Source organism: Sceloporus occidentalis, unplaced genomic scaffold (genome assembly GCF_023333645.1).
Source record: "Sceloporus occidentalis isolate IW3139 unplaced genomic scaffold, rSceOcc1.0.p SCAF_1, whole genome shotgun sequence".
Taxonomy (NCBI): Eukaryota; Metazoa; Chordata; class Lepidosauria; order Squamata; family Phrynosomatidae; genus Sceloporus; species Sceloporus occidentalis.
In genome coordinates, this window is record NW_028316981.1 from 120,595,119 (window position 1) to 120,615,410 (window position 20,292).

General features: G+C 44.3%; 1 protein-coding gene across 2 annotated transcripts in view; it reads left to right on the forward strand.

The window, feature by feature from the left end:
- Positions 1–20,292, forward strand: part of LOC149322050 (dynein axonemal heavy chain 9-like) — a 261,190-nt gene that overhangs the window by 232,027 nt on the left and 8,871 nt on the right. For both annotated transcript variants that reach the window (XM_089533794.1, XM_089533785.1), the window contains 4 exons: positions 113–304; positions 5,441–5,611; positions 14,866–15,048; positions 16,367–16,756. In XM_089533794.1, the coding sequence (XP_089389920.1) occupies positions 113–304; positions 5,441–5,611; positions 14,866–15,048; positions 16,367–16,756 (936 nt within the window). The remainder of the gene's footprint in view (positions 1–112; positions 305–5,440; positions 5,612–14,865; positions 15,049–16,366; positions 16,757–20,292) is intronic.

Below are 20,292 nucleotides of genomic sequence, written 5' to 3' on the forward strand. Positions count from 1 at the left end.
GAACGTGCTCTCTGAGACATTAAGCTTTAGAGGGCTGGAGAGTGAGTTGCCTGCGGTTACAAGGCAATAGCTATTGCAATCTGCTTACATTATCTCTTCCATTGTTGTTCAGGTTCCTTATGATGATCTACGGTATCTCTTTGGAGAAATTATGTATGGAGGACACATCACAGATGATTGGGACAGGCGCCTCTGCAAGACCTACTTGGAGGAATTCATCAAGCCTGAAATGCTGGAGGGAGAATTCATGCTGGCACCAGGATTTCCACTCCCAGGGAACATGGACTACAACAGCTATCACCAGGTAGCTCCACTTCATTCATTCATTCACTCAATAAATTTATGTTCCATTTTTCTCCCTAATGGGACCCAAAGTAACTCACAACATGAATTAAAATAAAGTACATAAATTAAAAACTAATAATAAAAAGTTAAAAATAAACCATCATATTAAAACATCAGTACTTTAACACAGAGGCCTAAATACTCTAAGGGCACCCATTCCTATGCTGCCTTTCTCCTGGAAAGAGACCCAAGGCAACTCACAGAAAAAAACAAAAACTTTACAATAGTTTTTTAAAAACACTTAAAACAATCTTCCTAAAACAATGTAAAATTGCATTGAACATACAAAAGTTCAAAACATAAACAGAACACACAGAGGGATTTTGTATTAAATGCCTGCTTGAACCAAATTGGCTTTGCCTGCTAGCAATAGGAAAGCCAGGAGAGAGCCAGCCTAGCCTCTCGTGGAAAGGAGTTCCAGAGGGTGGGAGCAGCCAGCAAGAAGACTCTGGAGATTACCGCACTGCGTTCTGAGAACGTTCTCATCACGTGATGAGAACGGAACACATTTGAGTATACCGCACGTATGTGTTCCAATCGGGTTCTCAGAACGTTTAAATGTGTTCCACATGTGTTCCAGGAGGGTACAGATTGAATGTGTTCCCAGCGAACTGAAATGTGATGAGAACGTTCCAACAGAGGTCTGTGCGGTATTCTTATCCGTTCTCAAATCCGTTCTCTCATTCCTCCATCTCCTGATTGGCTGAAAGAATGACAGGCAAGGAGGCAGGGAGACAGGGAGGCAGGCAGGCGAGCGACTGCAGTGAGGGAAGGTGTGTGTGTGTGTGTGAGAGAGAGAGAGAGAGAGAGGGGGGGGGAAGAAGGAGGGAGGGAAGGAAGGAAAAAGGGAGGAAAGGTGGGACAAGGAAGAGAAGAGGAAAGCAGGGAAAGAGAGAGAAAGAGAGAGGGAAAGAAGAGACCAGAGCAGAGAGCAAGAGGGAGAGGGTCTGGCTGCTTCTGCGGGGGCCTCTAGTGTCATGTCCAGTGGGGCTCCTGTGCTGTCACAATGCAGGAGGCAGGGATGCCCAGGACCTTCTCCTCCTTCCCTCCAGGAGGGAACCCACAAAAGCTCCTCTGTTTGGAGCACCACACAAAAGCAAGCAAACAACTCCCAGAATTCCATAGCAAAGAGCCAGACAAGAGTTAAAGCGGGGAGGGAAGCTCACAACCTGAAGGCACACATTACATGCACACACACAGGAGCAAAAGGGTGTCAAGCTGCCAAAAAGGGGAAATGGGATGACAGCAGAGGACTCTTCTTTTCTAGCCGGTTTAAAGAGCTGCAATGGCTGCCGGGGCTCTGCCCTTGGTCCAGTCCCCTCCCTTTCCCTCCGCTTGAAGGGACCTCCGTGGAGCTCCCTTAAAACCCAGGCTGCCAAGGAGGGGACTCTGCCCTTGGCCCATCAAGTTACATAGGTTTTATCCTATTTTCTTCAAACATATGCCAGCATATGAAGCCCCAACGTTTTATAGGGACTTGCCTTCCTTCCCTCCCAAGAGAATCCTAGGACTCCCTTTGGAGGGAAGACAAGCTGGGGGGGGGGGGGGGCGGCCAGAGTCCCTAGGCTTACTGAAATCCCCCACCTCCCTTCCCCTTTGGGTCTGCATCTGGGAGAGATTTTAAACTCCGTTTTTGGATTGATTTCTATGGGGAAAGAGGGGAGAGAGAGAGATGGCAGGACATCCCCATAGCAGGCAACCTCTGCCTCCCCAGATGAAGACCCATAGGGCTCTCTGCTCCTTTAAAACTCCATTTTTGGATTGATTTCTATGGGGAAAGAGGGGAGAGAGAGAGATGGCAGGACATCCCCATAGCAGGCAACCTCTGCCTCCCCAGATGAAGACCCATAGGGCTCTCTGCTCCTTTAAAACTCCGTTTTTGGATTGATTTCTATGGGGAAAGAGGGGAGAGAGAGAGATGGCAGGACATCCCCATAGCAGGCAACCTCTGCCTCCCCAGATGAAGACCCATAGGGCTCTCTGCTCCTTTAAAACTCCATTTTTGGATTGATTTCTATGGGGAAAGAGGGGAGAGAGAGAGATGGCAGGACATCCCCATAGCCAAGCAACCTCTGCCTCCCCAGATGAAGACCCATAGGGCTCTATGCTCTTTTTAAACTCCGTTTTTGGATTGATTTCTATGGGGAAAGAGGGGAGAGAGAGAGATGGCAGGACATCCCCATAGCCAAGCAACCTCTGCCTCCCCAGATGAAGACCCATAGGGCTCTCTGCTCTTTTTAAACTCCATTTTTGGATTGATTTCTATGGGGAAAGAGGGGAGAGAGAGAGATGGCAGGACATCCCCATAGCCAAGCAACCTCTGCCTCCCCAGATGAAGACCCATAGGGCTCTCTGCTCCTTTTAAACTCCGTTTTTGGATTGATTCCTATGGGGAAGGGAGGTGAGGGATTTCAGTAAGCCGAGGGACTCAGGAGAGGCGAGCTCCATGGCCCAAGCCTCCCTTTTTCCTCTTTCCTGGGAGCAGCGCCTCTCCCGAGCCGTCCAACCACTGAGTGGTGACGTCATCAGAACACAGCCCACAAAACGTAATACAGCAAACCGTTCTGAGAACAGTTTCAAGAAAAAGGAAGCGCTGTACGGTAAAATGCGTTCCAATCACGTTCTGATCACGTTCCAGTTTACTCAATGCGGTAAAATGCGTTCCAATCACGTTCTGATCACGTTCCAGTTTACTCAATGCGGTAATATCCGTTCCAGGAACGTTCTCATCACGTTACGTGCAGAACGTTCTGAGAACGATATGCGGTAATCTCCTCTCTCTCATGTCCTCATCAGGGAAGACTGTGATGGTGGCAGGACTGAGAGAAAGCCTTCTCCTGTAGATCTTAGAATACTTGCAGGTTTGTATGGGGAGATTCAGGGCCTGTACAGACTGGCACTTTGTGCTGGCCTGGGCCTGAACTAGGATTGCTCCTCTTTCTTTACAACTTCCCATCCTTACCAATATATTCAAATGCCTTGTTCAATAAAAGTTGATATGGAGTGATGTTAAAAGAGGATTGGGAATAATGTGTCCTTCCAGATGTTGACCGCTTATTTTAACCAGTTCTATTTTATATTATTACCTATTGTTTTATACCTATTTTGTAGATTGTACACCATTGGCAGGTTTCATTTTTATTGATTTGATCATTTGTATGTACAGCACTGTGTATATTTACAGCACTATAAAAATAAATAATAATAATAATAATAATAATAATAATAATAAATGTAGCTTCTGAATTTCTCATCATTGGCTAGATTTGTTGGGAGTTGGGAGTCCAAGTACATCTAGGGTCACTTGATTCCCACATTTGTGTTAAAGGGCGGCAAAGACTGATGTGTTCATTTGATCTGGAAAGCACTGAGCCTATGCAAGCACAGCAATAAATAGTTGGCTCCAAAGATCAATTAATGAATAAAAAGTTAGAGTATTTTTTAATAATAAATATTTTGGGTGTTTCTGAGCATAAACAGAACATTTTTTTTTGTACAACTGAATCATTGCATGCAATCTGCCTCCCCATTCACTGTAAAGATTTGCGAAGATCATGGTAGAGCACATATTTTGCTCATTTAACTGAATGGAACTTTCTTCTGAGTATTTTTGTTTGTTTGTTTGTTTGTTAAGAAAGGCATTTAAAAAAACAAAATAAAATTTTCTCAGGTTAATTAGTTGTACATTTTGGCTCTGATCTTACTAAACCCTTCAAAGCTGTGAGATGCTCAAAAGGGGAGGGATGAAGTAAAAAGGAGAATGGGAGGGTTATAGAGAAGAGGGGAAGACAAGAAATAAGGAGAAGGGAAAGCTAAAGAAAACTTTCCATGTAATTACTAAAGCTCCTAGTCCTACTTGAGCAATTGTATACACACTATAGGACTACAAAGAGATTCAATGTCAGAGGAAGAGCCACCTGTTAGAACAACTTTTAACATTTTAGAATCACCCAATTCAATGAAGCTATGGATTAACTTTTGCAACTGCATTAATCAGGCAGTCTAGTGAGTTAAGCCACATCAATAGAAAAGCCTAACAAGTTAATAACTTAATGAGTTAATTTATTTCCAACTCTGGCCTGCTCTAGTAATGATCATGGTTTGAATGGATTTCAATTTTATTTATACTTTAATTATATTTTTAACGTTTGCAAGTTAGTTTTGAGCTGTATGTATTTTAACTCTTGTAAGCCATGTTGAGTTCTAGGCTGGGAGAAGGGTGGAAATAGTAGCAGCAGAAATAGTGGTTGTTTCTTTGTAGCCTCATTACAATGGCATACGGAAGAGTGGCAGGAAACATATAGTCTCAAATCTAATTTGTCATGTTTGCTTGGGTGGTTTTTTCCCCATGGTCATTTTCAGTCTTTTTTGAAGAGCATGACTTAGTGGTCATGTGACAGTTCATCATGTGCTACTTCACTTCATTTATGGATAGACAGAGCAATTTTGTTTGTCCACTCAAAGTAAACCTACTGGAAAATTACACAAATTTGCACAAAAAAGTGCCATCTGAGATAAATCCCACTGAAGTCACTGTGGCCAAACTCTGGGCAGAAGTATATAGGATTGTGCTGGTCATTATTAGTATCTTTAACACATTTGTTTATACAGTATGTTGTTTTTCTTCATTATGCTCAAGGGCACCTTTTCTCAAATAGTTTGATAAAGAAAAACAGATCTTGAATTATATGCATCTCCTGTTTGGGAATGGGAGGGAGGTGGTGTTGGCTATAGGATGTGCAGAATGAATCTGGTTTACTTTTGGAAGTTAAGTGTAACAGTGGTCCCTCATTGATGACTATCAGTCATAGTTATCTGTTTCCTACCCTAAAGCTAAGACCCTTGCTTTCCAGGCATACCCCAAATCAAGCGAAGACATGGCTCCCTGTTGGACATCCATAACAAGAGTGGGTTGTAACTGGTAATTCTGATCTGTCTGCAGCTGAACTAGTTATTAGTACACCTTGCATTTACCAACTCAAACACTGGTTTCCATGTGTTTCAATACTACTTTGGCTGACAGAGAGACTTGTGTCCTTTTGATAGAACTGTGTGTGATCTCATTAAGTTCGCATATGATTTCTCTTCTTCTCAGTACATAGATGCTACCTTGCCTGCTGAATCACCCTACCTTTATGGTCTCCACCCCAATGCAGAAATTGGATTCTTGACCCAGACCTCAGAGAAGCTCTTCCGTACTGTTTTGGAACTGCAGCCCCGTGACACTCACCTTGGGGAAGGTGCAGGGGCCACCCGAGAGGAGAAGGTGAGTGCAGGGGACACAATGCCTTTTTCTTGTTTTTATTGTTGTTGCATAAAGGGCCAATACAGTTAAAGGCATGAAATCTCCTCTTCGAGATTTGTAAATAAGTTCACCCAGATAGTAGTTTCTCACCTTTCTGGTCTGCTGCTGCAATGCATAACAAAGAGAATGGGGAAGTGTCTTGGGGTAAGGCCGGCCACATTTATGCATGGCATTCAGCAAAGCAACGATGACTGCAGGTTCAAAACTGCAGATTCAAACACTTGTCCGTGTGACAAATCAACAGGTTTGCAAGAGCAGGAGCACCCTCAGAGCCCTGAGATGTGGGGGAGGGAGCAATGGAACTGTGCTCTCATTCATCCCAAAGAAAACAGCCATATTTAGGGACATGAGAGGAACCCACTATGATGGACTTTCTCTAGTCTTCACAATCTCAATTGAATGCACCCATGTTTCTCAAACTGCTGGGGTCTGGGGAGGACACCCACAACTGCTACACTTTTAGGGGAATTTGGTACTTAGCTCAAAGGAGAGAGATACAGTTTGGTCAAGGCAATAGCAACCTTGGGATCAGCCCAGCTATACCAGGTCTGAAATCACACAGAACGCCAGAGGCACTTCCAGTGAGAATTATAGTTTATTAATGGGAATAAACGATACATACGCACGCGCACACACACACAATCCATGCATGCACACAAGAGTTAATGGAGACAAAGGTGGGAGTGGTGAATAGACGTAAGGCTTTGCTAAAGGTAATACTTGCCTGTTGGTCTACCTGGAAAGAGAGGTCACATTAGCCGCTGTGGAACTGGGGGTAGCCAGGTATTGAGGGGCTCGGTTTAGTAAACCAACAGAATGACTGCCTGCTACTAAGCCAAAACAGAAGAATGTCTGGTTTTCTGACTGTATAAATACCTTGAAAATAGTTTGAGGGGCAGAATCCCACAACAGAAGGGATTAAATCACTTTAGATGGCTTCTGAGGAACGGAAAGAATGATCTGAAACTAAATTGAGCACCATGGGTGCAAATGTCTTAGACAAAGGGATTAGCGCACTGGATCTCTAGGCCTTTGTCAGACTATGTGCTTCCAGTCTTGTGCCTTAGCCATGATCCCTCCACCCTCTCCAAACATAATATGGTATGCTGGAAAATTCTAATGATTTCACCAAGGTGGGCTCCCTGCAACCTCTTCCTCGCTAACTCCTGTGTGCAGAAATTCAAGCCTGCCATGGATTTGGGGTGGCTGAAGTGGTGTCATTCTCGGGTCACCCACGCCAACTTTATTAATTTTATATCAAATATGCAGGGGTGAACGAAGACTAAATATTGGGGTAACAGCCCAGAACCCACATGTTACTGATCTGCTATGATCAAATCCAGCAAAATGGGTTACTTTTGAAAAATGTGTATAGAAAAATATCCACACATACATAACCTCAGCCCAAATGCACTTGAAATCATGAGGGGAATGTATGTAAGCAATGTGTGCAACTTTGGAAGATGCATTTAAAATGCAACAAATTTTGGCCATAAAAAAGCAGCCATGGGTCAGATGTGGAGTTCGTGAGAAGAGATTTGATAGATGTGCACATCATTAGACATTTCTAGCTCAAAATGTGGATTTGAGGCAGTTTTCCTCATCTATTCTCCTTCTTAAATCAAATCTACTGCCTTTTCCCTGCAGTATGATTTTTTTTTAAAAACTATACTGAGGAAAAAGAACTATCTATACAAGTTGTCTTAAGTTCCCTTAGGGGAAAGTTTTACTTCATTAAAACTCCAGTCTACGCCTTAAGAGGTGAAAAAGGTCAATATGAGAAACTTGGTTATGTGCACCGTTTCGCTTTGTGATTCACAAAGAAGATCTTTATACCCAAACTGAGGATCTTTGTACCCAATTTGGTTCTTGCTCTTCATACTGAGACACTGGAATTTAAGTGGTTGACACCAATTTTAATACTTCCAGCATTTCAGAACCAAGATCATCTGGCTTAGGTGGTAAAGGTTTTCAAACTCCCACGCACATGACTTGTTCTGCAATAAAGCTGCAGGCACACATGGTCTGAGCTCATCGGGGATGCTGTCAAATCATAGTCTCTTTTTGAGTGAAGGTAAATCAGGTGAGTCATGTGACAGAGTGCTGACATGTTAAAAAGGAATGAGATTTGACTGTCAGATTCACTGAATACCAGGCTTTGGTGATATAGTTTGGACCACTGAATTCCAAATGCAACCTGCACCTGAATAAACAGATGCAATTTTAGGAAGTGAATCACCCACTCTTCACTCCCAAGAATTTCAAAATTGCTCCCCCCCCCCTTTCCTTTAGTTTCCTTTCATGTTTTTCCAGAGTAAACACCTCCAAGTGTGAATTTCCCTTGACGTGGGTGTAATGGTCTGTGACTACATAATAAATACATACAGCCAGCCCTCTGTGTTCTTCCATAGATTCAAGCACACACGGCTTGAGAATAGTCAAACATATATATATAAATTCCAAAAAGCAAACTAAGGCCCGTTACAAACGGGCACCCTAGGACGGACTCTGTCTGTGCTTGGGTTAGAAAGGGGCGTCTCTTCCAGACACCCCTAACCCTAGCATGGACTGAGTCCGTAACAAATGGCGGCGGCTGTTCCACACGGCCGCCGCCATTTTGACGTAACGGACGCTCTGTGTCCGCACGTCGCGTGGCGGAAGTGACGCTGCAAGTGTGCGACTAGCGCCTCGTGGCGTCTCTTCTAGGCTGCAAGAAGGAGTGCGATTTTCGTGCTCCTTCTTTGCTGCATCTGGGAACCACGCCATTTGGCTGCTGCGGTTCCTGGATGCAGTAACCGGCGGCGGCAGCAGACCGCCGCAATCCGGCGGTCTGTAACACGCCCTTGATTTTGCCATTTTATATAAAGGACACCATTTTACTATGCCATTGCTTACTTGAACATCCATAGATTTGGGGCCTGGAAGCAAACCCAGCACATATCAAGGGCCCACTGTACATATGCTTCAGATGAAATTCAAAAAGAGATAAGAATCTATTCAGCTTCCCAAAGAAATTTTGCTACACTTGAAAAAATCTTTCTGACTTTCCTCAAAATGTTTTTTGTCTCTTGAGCCTGGAAGAAGAACTCAAAAATTAGCATTTTTATTTTGTTCAAAATAAAATGCTGATGAGTGCTCTGTTTGCCAGACCAACAGCAAAAAAAGTCACAGAACTGTGGACCTGGAAAATACCTCAGAGTTCTAACCTTTCTGCCAATTCAGGAAATTTGTAGCTAAAGCATCTCTTACAGATGGCCACTCAGCCTCGCTATTTAAAAACCTTCAGTGGAGCATAATCCACTATCTTTTGGGGTGGTATCTTCTGCTTTTCTCTAAAGACTAATTCTTTTGCAACACTTTCGGGTGTTCAAATACCAACAGAAAAACTGTGCAAAATTCTCATTACTCTGAAATCCCTAATGGGATTTCTAGCTTATTGAGCAGCCTGTTTTTCAACCTGGGAAAGAATAATTACAAATATTCTGTGTTTGTGCCAGTTTACCCACTGACAAAATTTTCTTTCATACTTAGCTATGTTTTTTGCAACTATTTTTTTAAATTCACTTCCCACAATTATCATCAGAGATAAGAATCGGAGAAAGCACCAACAAAGCTAGGAGCTTGTATTTGGATACAGAAAAGGAAAAGTATTCTTTTCGGTGTACACAGAGAACTCTGGTAGAATGAAAGCATTTAACACGCTTGCTAGGTTTCTGGTTTGTGGCTGATATTGCTGACTGGTGACAAGCGCAAGGAGTGGGAAGGGGAGTAAGGAATGTGAGCTGCAGGGAATGCTCCATGCTCCACTACAGAAAAGACTGGAGCCTCACATTGAATTCCATTTTATGATACAAGTGGAAAACAAACAAATAAATAAATAATACAATTTCCTATTTAACTGGTATAAGTAGATTACAGTGCATTATTCCAAGATCTTACAAAGCAAAATGCCCAAACTGCTTCATGGCATCCTTATGAATTAGTGGTGTTTTCCTATCGAGTTTACAGTACACAGAGAGTTCACCTTAAAAATCAATTTAAAATAATCTTCTACATTTGTCAATAATGCATGAATACAATTGCCCACAAACAGTGTGATACAGTGTGTGCTCTTGTTTGATTCCTCCTTCCCACCCTTTTATAGCATCATTTATCTTGTTCAACTATCCAAAACTCAGTATGAGGCACAGGGGAGAACTAGAGTGTGTATGTATGTGGTTGGGGAGGGAGCTCCTTCACACTGTATGGCAATTTGTAAATTATAAAAGGAATCACTTTGCTCGTAGGTATTTTTGTTGTTAACTGCCTTCGAGGTGTCCTCTAAGACTCCCTGTTCTGCAGTGCTCTGCTTAGATTCTGTAACTTCATGGCTGTGTCTTCCTTAATTGAGTCCATCCATCTAGCATGTGATCTACCTCTCTTTCTGCTTCCCTCCACCTTTCCTAGCATTATTGTCTTTTCTAATGAGTCATGTCTTCTCATGATGTGGTCAAAGTACAACAGTCTTAGTTTGATCATCTTGGATTCCAAGGAAATTTCTGGCTTTATCTGTTCAAGAGCCCATTTGTTTGTCTTTTTGGCTGTTCACTGTATCCTCAGCACATTTCTCCAGCACCACATCTCAAATGAATTGATTTTCTTCTTACTCATTTTCTTCACTGTCCAGCTCTCACATCCGTACACGGTGATGGGGAATACATTAGATTGTACTAATTCATTAGATGGCTTGATTTAAAGGAGCCAGGCTTGGCGTTGTCTTAGCTGAACCTCAAAAACACTAGATTACTTTTCCCAAGGCAAACATGACTAGTGGGTCATCCTTTCAGCCTCCAATTAAGTAAGGTCTCTTTCAGATTAGTTTGAAAGAAGTTCTTATGTTATAGCTTCTTGGATTTGCTGATTTTTTCTGGTTGTTGTTCCCTCTATATTCCACTTTTTGGGGGTGATGATTTAGCCATTTCTTGGATCTCTATGAGGATCTGTGTGTGGTTCTCCCAATTTTTTTTTAAAAGGGCGTGGGTTGCTGAGATGGTTCTTTGTTTTGAAAGGAAAATCTTCTCTCTTAATTTTTAATTTTTTTACAGTGATATTGATATAAATAATAATAAATAATAAAATTTTTATTTATACCCCGCCCTTCCAAATGATCAGGGCGGCTAACAAAATGCACCAAAGTGCAAACAAGATACAGAATTAAAAACACACATAACAACAACAACAATCCTTAAAAACAATAAAAACCCCTAAGCCCAACCTCACGGCCACGAGAGAGGAGGGAGGCCCACAGGATGTTTAGTCGGGGAATGCCTGATTAAATAGGAAGGTTTTTAAGCCCTTCCTAAATTGGGCCAGGGTGGTAGATGAGCGGAGCTCCGTGGGCAACGTATTCCAGAGGGCTGGGGCAGCTGTGGAAAAGGATCTTCTGGCAGTAGCAGCCAACCTAGCCCCAGGCACCTTCAGGAGTTGCTGCCCAGATGTTCTGAGGGTGCGAGGCGGAATGTACGGGGAGAGGCGGTCCTCCAGGAATCCTGGGCCCAAGCCATTTAGGGCTTTATAGGTGATAACCAATGCCTTATATTGCGCTCGGAAGCGAATGGGCAGCCAATGGAGATCTTTAAGCACGGGTGTTATATGGCTGGTCCTGGAAGCACCAGTGACCAGTCGTGCTGCCATGTTCTGCACCAATTGCAGCTTCCGAGTTTGGTATAAGGGTTGCCCCATGTAGAGTACGTTACAGAAATCCAGTCTCGAAGTTACCAGAGCATGTACAACAGTTTCAAGGTCCCTCTGAGCCAGGTATGGGCGCAGCTGGCGAATCAGCCGAAGCTGATAACAGGTACTCTTGACCGTCGCATTCACCTGAGCAGTCAGGTGAAGGGAAGAGTCAAGAAGCACCCCCAGACTGCGCACGGAGTCCTTCACGGGGAGCGTGACCCCATTCAGGACAGGTGGAACCACCGTCATTCCTGGTCCAGGGGAACCTATCACTAGTACCTCCGTTTTTTCTGGATTAAGCTTGAGTCGGTTTTCCCTCATCCAGCCCATTACTGACTCCAGACAGGCCACGAGAGGAGAGACGCCATCCCTGGTCACTGCATCAGTCGGAGACATAGAGAAAATAATTTGGGTGTCATCAGCGTACTGATAACCCCGCGCCCCATATCTCCGGATGATCTCTCCCAGCGGTTTCATGTAAATGTTAAATAGCATGGGGGACAAAATGGCTCCTTGAGGGACCCCAGTATTAAGGGCCCGCTCGCTGGAGCACACGTCCCCCAGCTGCACCATCTGGGACCTCCCAGAGAGGTAGGAGCGGAACCACTGGAGCGCAGTGCCCCCGACTCCCACCTCAGCCAGGCGCCCCAGAAGGATACCATGGTCTATGGTATCGAAAGCCGCTGAGATGTCCAAGAGCACCAACAGGGACACGCTCCCCCCGTCAATGCCCAGACGGAGATCATCGACCAAGGCGACCATGGCCGTCTCAACCCCGTGACCCGCTCGGAAGCCAGTTTGAAATGGGTCCAGATAATCCGTTTCATCCAAGACCGCCTGAAGCTGGATCGCAACCGCCCTCTCAATCACCTTCCCCAAAAATGGAAGCAGCGACACCGGCCGATAATTATTATGAACCAGGGGGTCAAGGGAGGGCTTTTTTAGGATCGGTCTCACTATGGCCAATTTAAGATCCGATGGAAAACGCCCATCCCTGAAGGATGTATTAATTATCCGGCGTAACAAGAGTGTCACCGCCGGTCCCCCCTGGGCCGCTAACCATGAGGGACAGGGATCAAGAGAGCAGGTTGTTTTCCGAACACTTCCGAGGATCTTGTCCACATCCTCGGTACTAACCGACTCAAACTGATCCAGTATAATATAGTCCACGGAGGCTCTGGACGCTTCTACCCTAGGTTCTGCCATAATGTCGGCGTTCAGACCTTCGCTTATACGAGAAGTTTTATCCACGAAAAAGTCGTTAAACAAGTCGCAGCAGGCCTTAGAGGGTTCAAGGATCTGGTTCAGGGCGGGAGGGAGCTGAGTTAGCTCCCTGACCACCCTGAACAACTCTGCTGGACGCGACTCCGCGGACGCAATACGAGCACCATAGAACGAATTCTTTGTTGCTCGTATTGCCTCTCCGTAGTCCTCTAACAATCGGTCTAGGAGAGTCTTGTCGCTTAAGCGAAGGTGTTTACGCCAACGGTACTCTAGCCGTCGCAGAGCCCGCTTCCTCGCCCGGAGATCTTCCGTGTACCAGGGCTTACGCTTGGAAGCGGGCCTGAGAGGGCGCTTGGGAGCGATTCTGTGTATAGCCCCAGAAAGACCGGTATTCCAGATACCGGTAAGGGCATCAACAGAGTCGCCGTCATTTCCAACCGTGAGCCCCTCTAAGGCTTCTTGGAACCTCTCAGGTTCCATCAGCCTTCGAGGGTGGACCATCCTAATCGGTCCACCACCCCCGGGGGGGATCTGGGTAGAAGCCTTGATTGTCCCCTCTACCAGGAAATGATCCGTCCATGACAAGGGGGAAATATCAGCTATTTCCACCCACGGATTTTCCGCCTCCGAACAGAAGACCAAATCGAGAGTATTACCCGCGCAATGCGTGGGACCCTGTATCAGCTGGGACAGGCCCATGGCCGCCATGGTCTCCATGAATTCCCGAGCCGCACCAGATGGAACAGAGCTTGCCGTGAGGGAGATGTTGAAGTCACCCAGGACAAGAAGCCTGGGCGCCTCCAACATCAGCTCAGCAACCAGCTGTGTCAGCTCGTTAAGGGAGTCCGCTAATGCACGGGGTGGCCGATACACCAACAGAATCCCTAGACTGTCCCTAGCCTTTAGGGTCAGGTAGATACACTCGATATAGGTGGTCTGTCGGAGGAGGTTCCTGGTGAGGGACACGGTGTTCCTGTGTACCAAGGCCACACCCCCCCCGCCCACCTAACCTGCGCTGGTCCTTCACCGAGTACCCGGCAGGCAGGGCCTGAGCCCACACAGCATCCCCTTCAGGCCCCAGCCAGGTCTCGGTAATGCAAGCCAGGTCACACTTTGAGTCCTCCAGGAGATCCTGGAGGATGTGGGTCTTGTTCTTAATAGACCTGGCGTTGCACAGGAGCAGCGACAGGGTTTGTGGCACGGTTGGAGTGACCCTCAGGTCCTTCAGGTTGGGAGAGGGACAGGAAGGCGAGATAGATATGACGCATCTATCCCGTCTTCCCCTGGAACGAAAGTCCCTTCTCCCACCGCCATACCTCCCCCTGCCCCACACAACCTCAATTGGTATATAGTTGCAAAGGTGTGATTTTAATGTTCCACCATAATGAGAAGGGAGAAGAGACGTGAATATATTGTTCCAATATGCCACAGAATTAAACAGAAACCCACTCAAAGTTGGGAATAAAATGTTGCAGCTAGTACAGGGAATGTTTAGAAAATAGTCCAGAACAACAGAAGTTTAATTTAGGACCCATTCAGATGGACTGGGAAAACCACAAAGTCCCTGGTTTTGTTCCTGTTCTCCCCCCCCCCCCATTTTTTGGATGGGGTGGGGTGGGGAAATGTACATGAGATTTCCCCCAAAGTATTCCCAGGAAATATCCAGTATTATCAAGAATGTTTCAGTCCCACTCCCCAAGTCAATTTAAATTAACCCAGTACTTCCTGTAATGAAATGTACCTCCTATGACTGTCTGTTTTTGTTATACTGGAACTAGTATTACAGTTTAACAAGAACTGTTTGTTTGCCAAGAGATAGCAAATTTTTCAGAACCCAGATTCAACAGAGATCAAGTGAGAGGAAGGGGAATGCTAACTATAAAAGGAAATTATCCTAATGTTTAGCTAGTACAATATGTCTAAAGCCCTTGAACACTTTGACTATAACTCTTGAATAATAATTAAAAAGGGGAACAGTGGAAATCTGTGACTGAATCTAGATGTCACACGTGAATGATGGGAGGGGGAAGAACACAAAGGAAAGGGGAGGAAGGGAAACGGGATATTTCAAGAAAGTTTGGATGAAAAACCATGAATATGCAGGTAAAATCAAAACACAAAGTAAGGACCTTTCCCCCATTGTGGATAAGCCTTGAGATAATTTTAAAAGCTCTGAGAAATACAGCAACAAGTATCACAACTTCCCAGTACATTTGTCTCTTGTGGAGGAGCCCTAGTTTTCCACAACCTTCTTATCACCATTCTTTGGTATTTAGGTGAAGGCACTGTTAGATGACATCCTGGAGAAGCTCACTGATGAGTTCAACATCCCTGAACTGATGGCAAAAGTGGAAGAGAGGACTCCATATATTGTTGTTGCTTTCCAGGAATGTGAACGGATGAATCTCCTTACTAATGAAATTAGGAGGTCACTGAAGGAGTTGGACCTGGGGCTAAAGGTAGAGGCTCTTGTTGAATAATTTGAATGATGGTGGTGGGAAAAGAACAAATGCAAGACAAGGCCAAAACATTTAGTACTTGGGGAAAATGCAAGATGGCACCTTGCTTCCAATTATACATACTGAAAGACTGGTAGTCGATGCAAACTTCAAAAGTGGTGAGGAGTTGGCATCCTGTCTATCAACTACTCATGGATCTCCTGGAATGGGGGTGCAGATGGGGAGAAAGGTTTCACCCCTAGGAACCTGGCATCCTGCCACCCCCACACCCAGCTGAGACACCAAAGACAGGATGCCTCCATGAGCAAGAACAGTGTTTTAATTACAAAAGATCTTCACCCTTAAGGAAAGAGAGTCATAGCAAACAGCTCATCCTCCCACAAGGATAGTGGCAGAAACAGACTGACAGGGGAAGTTGTGGTGGGGGGAGCAGAGAGAAAGGTCAGTGGCTTTACCCCCATCTTCACCCTCTAAAGTGGAGCAGCACAGCAAGAAGAGTCCCCCTACCTCCCTATCTACGGGAGGAGCCTTGCTGGTTGGAGCCTTGATGGTCACTGCAGCACCTGGTGCAGTGAGCAGCCCCCCCTGCACTCCTAAATGAAACCACTGCACCCAGTTCTTCCCCTTTACAACACTGAGTCACTGCTCTTCAGCCACACATTTCCTGCCTGAGACTTGGTGTCATATACTGGTGTGACCCCTAGTTAAGCCAGTGCATGTATGCCTTAGAATCTGGCTGCACAATGGCATGTGAGATGGCTCCCAGGTACAGTTCCTTCATCCCCAACCCCTGTAGCATACATCCTGCCCTGAGCAATGTGAAATTTCTATAGTGCCCTCCTTTGCCCCATTTCCAAGCATAAATCAGCAGGCTGGGGAGATGAATGTCACTATATGCAGGCAGTGGCCTGAAAAACAGGAACTAGCTTTAGTTCCATATGTCCTAGGACTTTTTCCTAGCTTTTCACCACCAGCCATGGGGCCCATTTACTCAGGTTTTTGCTCCCTCTGCATCTTCAACCTCCTTTCTGATAGTTTCCTTGTCTTTTATCTTAGGAACCATGGATGGAAGGATGAATTGGGAAGGGGAGTTACGTAAAATGTTTTGAATAACATAAATATAGAAATAGATACTCTTTCTGAAAATGTGCTGCTTACTCAAACTCCACTGTTTTCTGTAAGCTTGAATGTGGAAGCTCTTGATGCACAGAAAATCCTGCTAAAACAATGCATCAAGAGCTTCCACATTCAGTATTTGCTGCATTTTGTCAGGTGAGTGCTTTTCGTTTCATGCTGTTTTCTCTTACACCTCTTCTAGGGTGAATTAACCATGACCAGTGAAATGGAGACCTTACAGAATGCCATTTTCTTAGATGCAGTGCCTGAGTCATGGACCAGGAGGGCTTATCCTTCCATGGCTGGTTTGGGTAGCTGGTTTGCAGATCTTCTCAGTCGCATTAAGGAGCTTGAGACATGGACTGGCGATTTCTTGCTACCATCCATAGTGTGGTTGGCAGGATTCTTCAACCCCCAGTCTTTCTTGACAGCTATAATGCAGTCTACCGCCCGAAAAAATGAGTGGCCCCTGGACAAAATGACACTACAGTGTGATGTGACCAAGAGGAGCCGTGAGGATTTCACCATCCCACCACGGGAAGGTGCATGTGTCCATGGCTTGTTCATGGAAGGAGCACGCTGGGACATACAGGTAGAAAATAAAGTTAGAAATCCATTGTTTATTCTATTCCTAATTTATTTATTTACTTATTCAATTTATTTGGATTTGTTAGGTGGGAAATTGCCTTAAGAAGAGAATCAGCCAATTACTGTTACTATGAGCACTCCTTGTTAGAAATTTCAGATAAAACTTTTTGCTTTCTCTTATTATTATTATTATTATCCTTTATTTATACCTACATGGATATGATAAATTGTAATTACAGAATATACTGGATGTCTTGCATGGCCACGTGGTCATGGTAGCAGTGACTAAATGGCTCTGATTTTTCACTGTCCTGTGGCAAATGAAACCTCACCTCTTCAAGTATCAAGATGGTCTTTCAAAGCCAGGGCTGAGCTGAGAGTAGCATCAGAGTTGCTCAGAAAGTATAGAATGTATGGTGTTTATCACATGGAGGTTTTTGCAGCTCAGATCCAGGGTGACTCCTGGTTCAGATATGTGAATTCACATTATAACGTGAATGTTTTATCACACCTGGTTGCCCTTCCATTGTCCTTCCGAATCAAGGGGAATCGAATCCAAGGCAAGTCACATGATGCGGATTCAAGCAAAGGGGAGTGAGTGCAAATTGTATTACCACACTGGTGGGATTCAACAATTCGAATTGGCACCCTTGCCCATGCTCAGTGGGGGTCTGAATGCATCGTGACCTTGTACATTTCTGGGGCACAAGTTCTTGTTCCCTGTTTTGCGTAATTGCGTGATTGCGTCAACATTTGCCTTGTGAATATTTCTGTGTCTTCTTCATTCCCTCTTTTTATTTTCCCTTCCATTTCAGCAATTTCAACACATAGATAGATAGATAGATAGATAGATAGATAGATAGATAGACAGACATATATGTATATTCACATTCACACACATACACACACATATATATATTCCCAAAAAACGAGTTGCCCTGAAAGTTGCCCTGAAAGTGAAAGGACCACCAAAAGGAAATCGGGGAAAATTGCAGTGCCGCACCTTGGGAAATTTGCAACCCGGGGGGTTTGCGGTGGTGTACCAGAGCAGAAGCAATGTTGCATTCCACACCAGACCAATTCAGAGTGAAATTGAAGTGAGATTGAAAGCGAATTCTATGAATTCACTTTCCCCCCCAATTCATCAAAATAAGGAGTCACTTTGGATTCACTGCAGAAGCGCCACAGAAAGAGCCCCCATATAAATGAATTGCGTGTGATAACACATCACATTATCATGTGAATTCGCATCGTTGGACCCACAGTCACCCTGGAACTAAGTTGCAAAAAGCTGCAGAAACTTCCGTATGATAAACTTCTATGTCTTGTCATGATATTCAGTACTTTGAGAGTAAATGCTTTCATTTAAAAATAAACAGTTGGAAGTTTCTAGTGAATCTTAAATGACAAGTAGGAGCTTATTAATATTCCCAGTGGCTGAAGGTGAAGGGAGGGAAAATGGGCATCAGTAAGTTGCTAACTACTTTGTCTTGTTATCTTTACATTTATACTGAAGCTGAACTGAACCTTTATGAGTTTCCATGTTGAAATTTGCTTATTCAGTGTTGAAATATACAAGTCCGTAAAATTATGTAATGTGCAAATATCAAATATCTAAGGAAATTGCATGAACCTTTAAAGTGTTCTCCTGCATTTCGTATACATCCTTATCTGTACACTACTAACTGCTTGCAAAACAAACAACATTTTGAAAAAGAAATCACTCGTTTTAAGAACCCAGGGAATTGTACAGATCTCTCCTAAAGGTTACAGTTCAGGGGAAATCCTAAACCACATGAGCAAAGGAATTGAGCAATCCAAGTGATTTTAGGCAGAAATAGTCACTTGGGGCTGAGAGAGGGCTTACCTTCCTAACTTGAGCTCAGTCAGGTCAGAAGGGGCTTCTCCAACCTTTACTGAGAAAGATAGTCAAAGTGCAAGTGTGGGATCTTTCCTATGCAGTGTCAGGGACTATAGAGTTCCCCATAATCTTAGGACTTGATTCAGTCTCTTGGAGCCCCTTGCATGCTTTTTCTAATGTCATGGAACTTGATGAAAAATAGACTTGATTCAGAGGAACCACCAAAAGCACACTGATAGGTGGATGTGTGCTAAGACACCAATGAGCATTTTTTTATATTTTAAAGAATAGTTTGGTTAATATCTAATTAATACATTCTCACTACTCTTTTCCTTTTTCCTCTATCATCTCCATGCTTACCGAATCCTGACCAGCACATTCCAAATTCTTTGAAAATTTGGGTTTAGGGCGAAACAATCAGTGAGCTTAATTTACACAATATTTCTGATGTTAGAAATTTGTATTTTTGTCATATGTGGCTTCCGTCTTCGTCTGCTACAGAATCGGGACCCCTGCTTTTTTTTTTTTTTTTTTCCCGAGAAAGCACATAACTCTTGCTTTTAGAGACCTTGCCAAAAGGAGCAGCTGGTGCTGTGAGCCTTGAAGCTAAAAGGCTTACTGGCTCCTTTCCCATAACCGATGTTTATAAATCAATGGTTTTCTTTTATTCCTAGCTCTCCCCAGTGCTATTTAAGAGCACCAAAGGTCAGAGCCTTCTTGCTGAGAAGTTTACTGACCTTGCATGAGGCACAGCAGAGAATGAGCAAGGGCTGAAGGTAGAGGTGGTGGGGTGAGCAGAGGTATAACTGATGAGTTTTCAAGGGGCACCAGTCTAGGTTGAAAAAGCTGAGCATCAGCCTAGGTTGCTTGGTGCTGAACATGGCTCTTATTTCCTCCAGGTAGGGCAGGGCAGGGTAGGGGTGGAGAACAGCATACCCTATCCTGCCTGGCAGGATCTTTGTTGTTGTGGAAAGGAGGCACCCAGAAAGAAAGTGGAGAACCATAGCCTGGGGCTCAACAGAGTGGCAAAAAATCTGTTTCTTTAGGATAGCCCCTTCAAGCAACTTTGCTTATTAGAGGCATATTTCACCCACAGGGATACATCCAGGGACATCTTTATTGAGGCAGCTTCAGTTTAGCTGTTTCCAGAAGTTGCTTCCCCTCAGGTACTTTACTCAATGTCCACTTGTGGCGTAAAAGGACTGTATTTTCTTTGAACTGTTTTCAACATGAGGGTGGGCTGGCTACATCACAAGGAGGTGAGGAGGAGCCTGGACCTTCCAAGGTTCATGGCCTACTTATAAAAGAGCTCCAGCACACACAAGATCTTTTCATTTAGATAATATTTCAGAGGAGAATGCCAAATATTTCTCACTATTGTCTTCTTGTTAACTTTAATAATAGCAAAACCTTGGACCTAAAGATTACTGCTAGGAACTTTGTGCTAACTCTTTTTGACTGTCCCTGGGTCACTCTCACAAGCTTCTTGCATCTGCCCCACTTTTGGATCCCAGGGGAGTGAACACATTGCAATTATCCTCATTTCATTTTATCTCTTCTTGTTCCTCCACTTAGTTGTGCATCTTGTCAAAATACACTTTCTTTTTTTATGGGACATAAAGAAGCTAGTGCTTGGTAAAGTGGTAGGCACTAGGAAAAAAAGGAGACTGGACTATAGG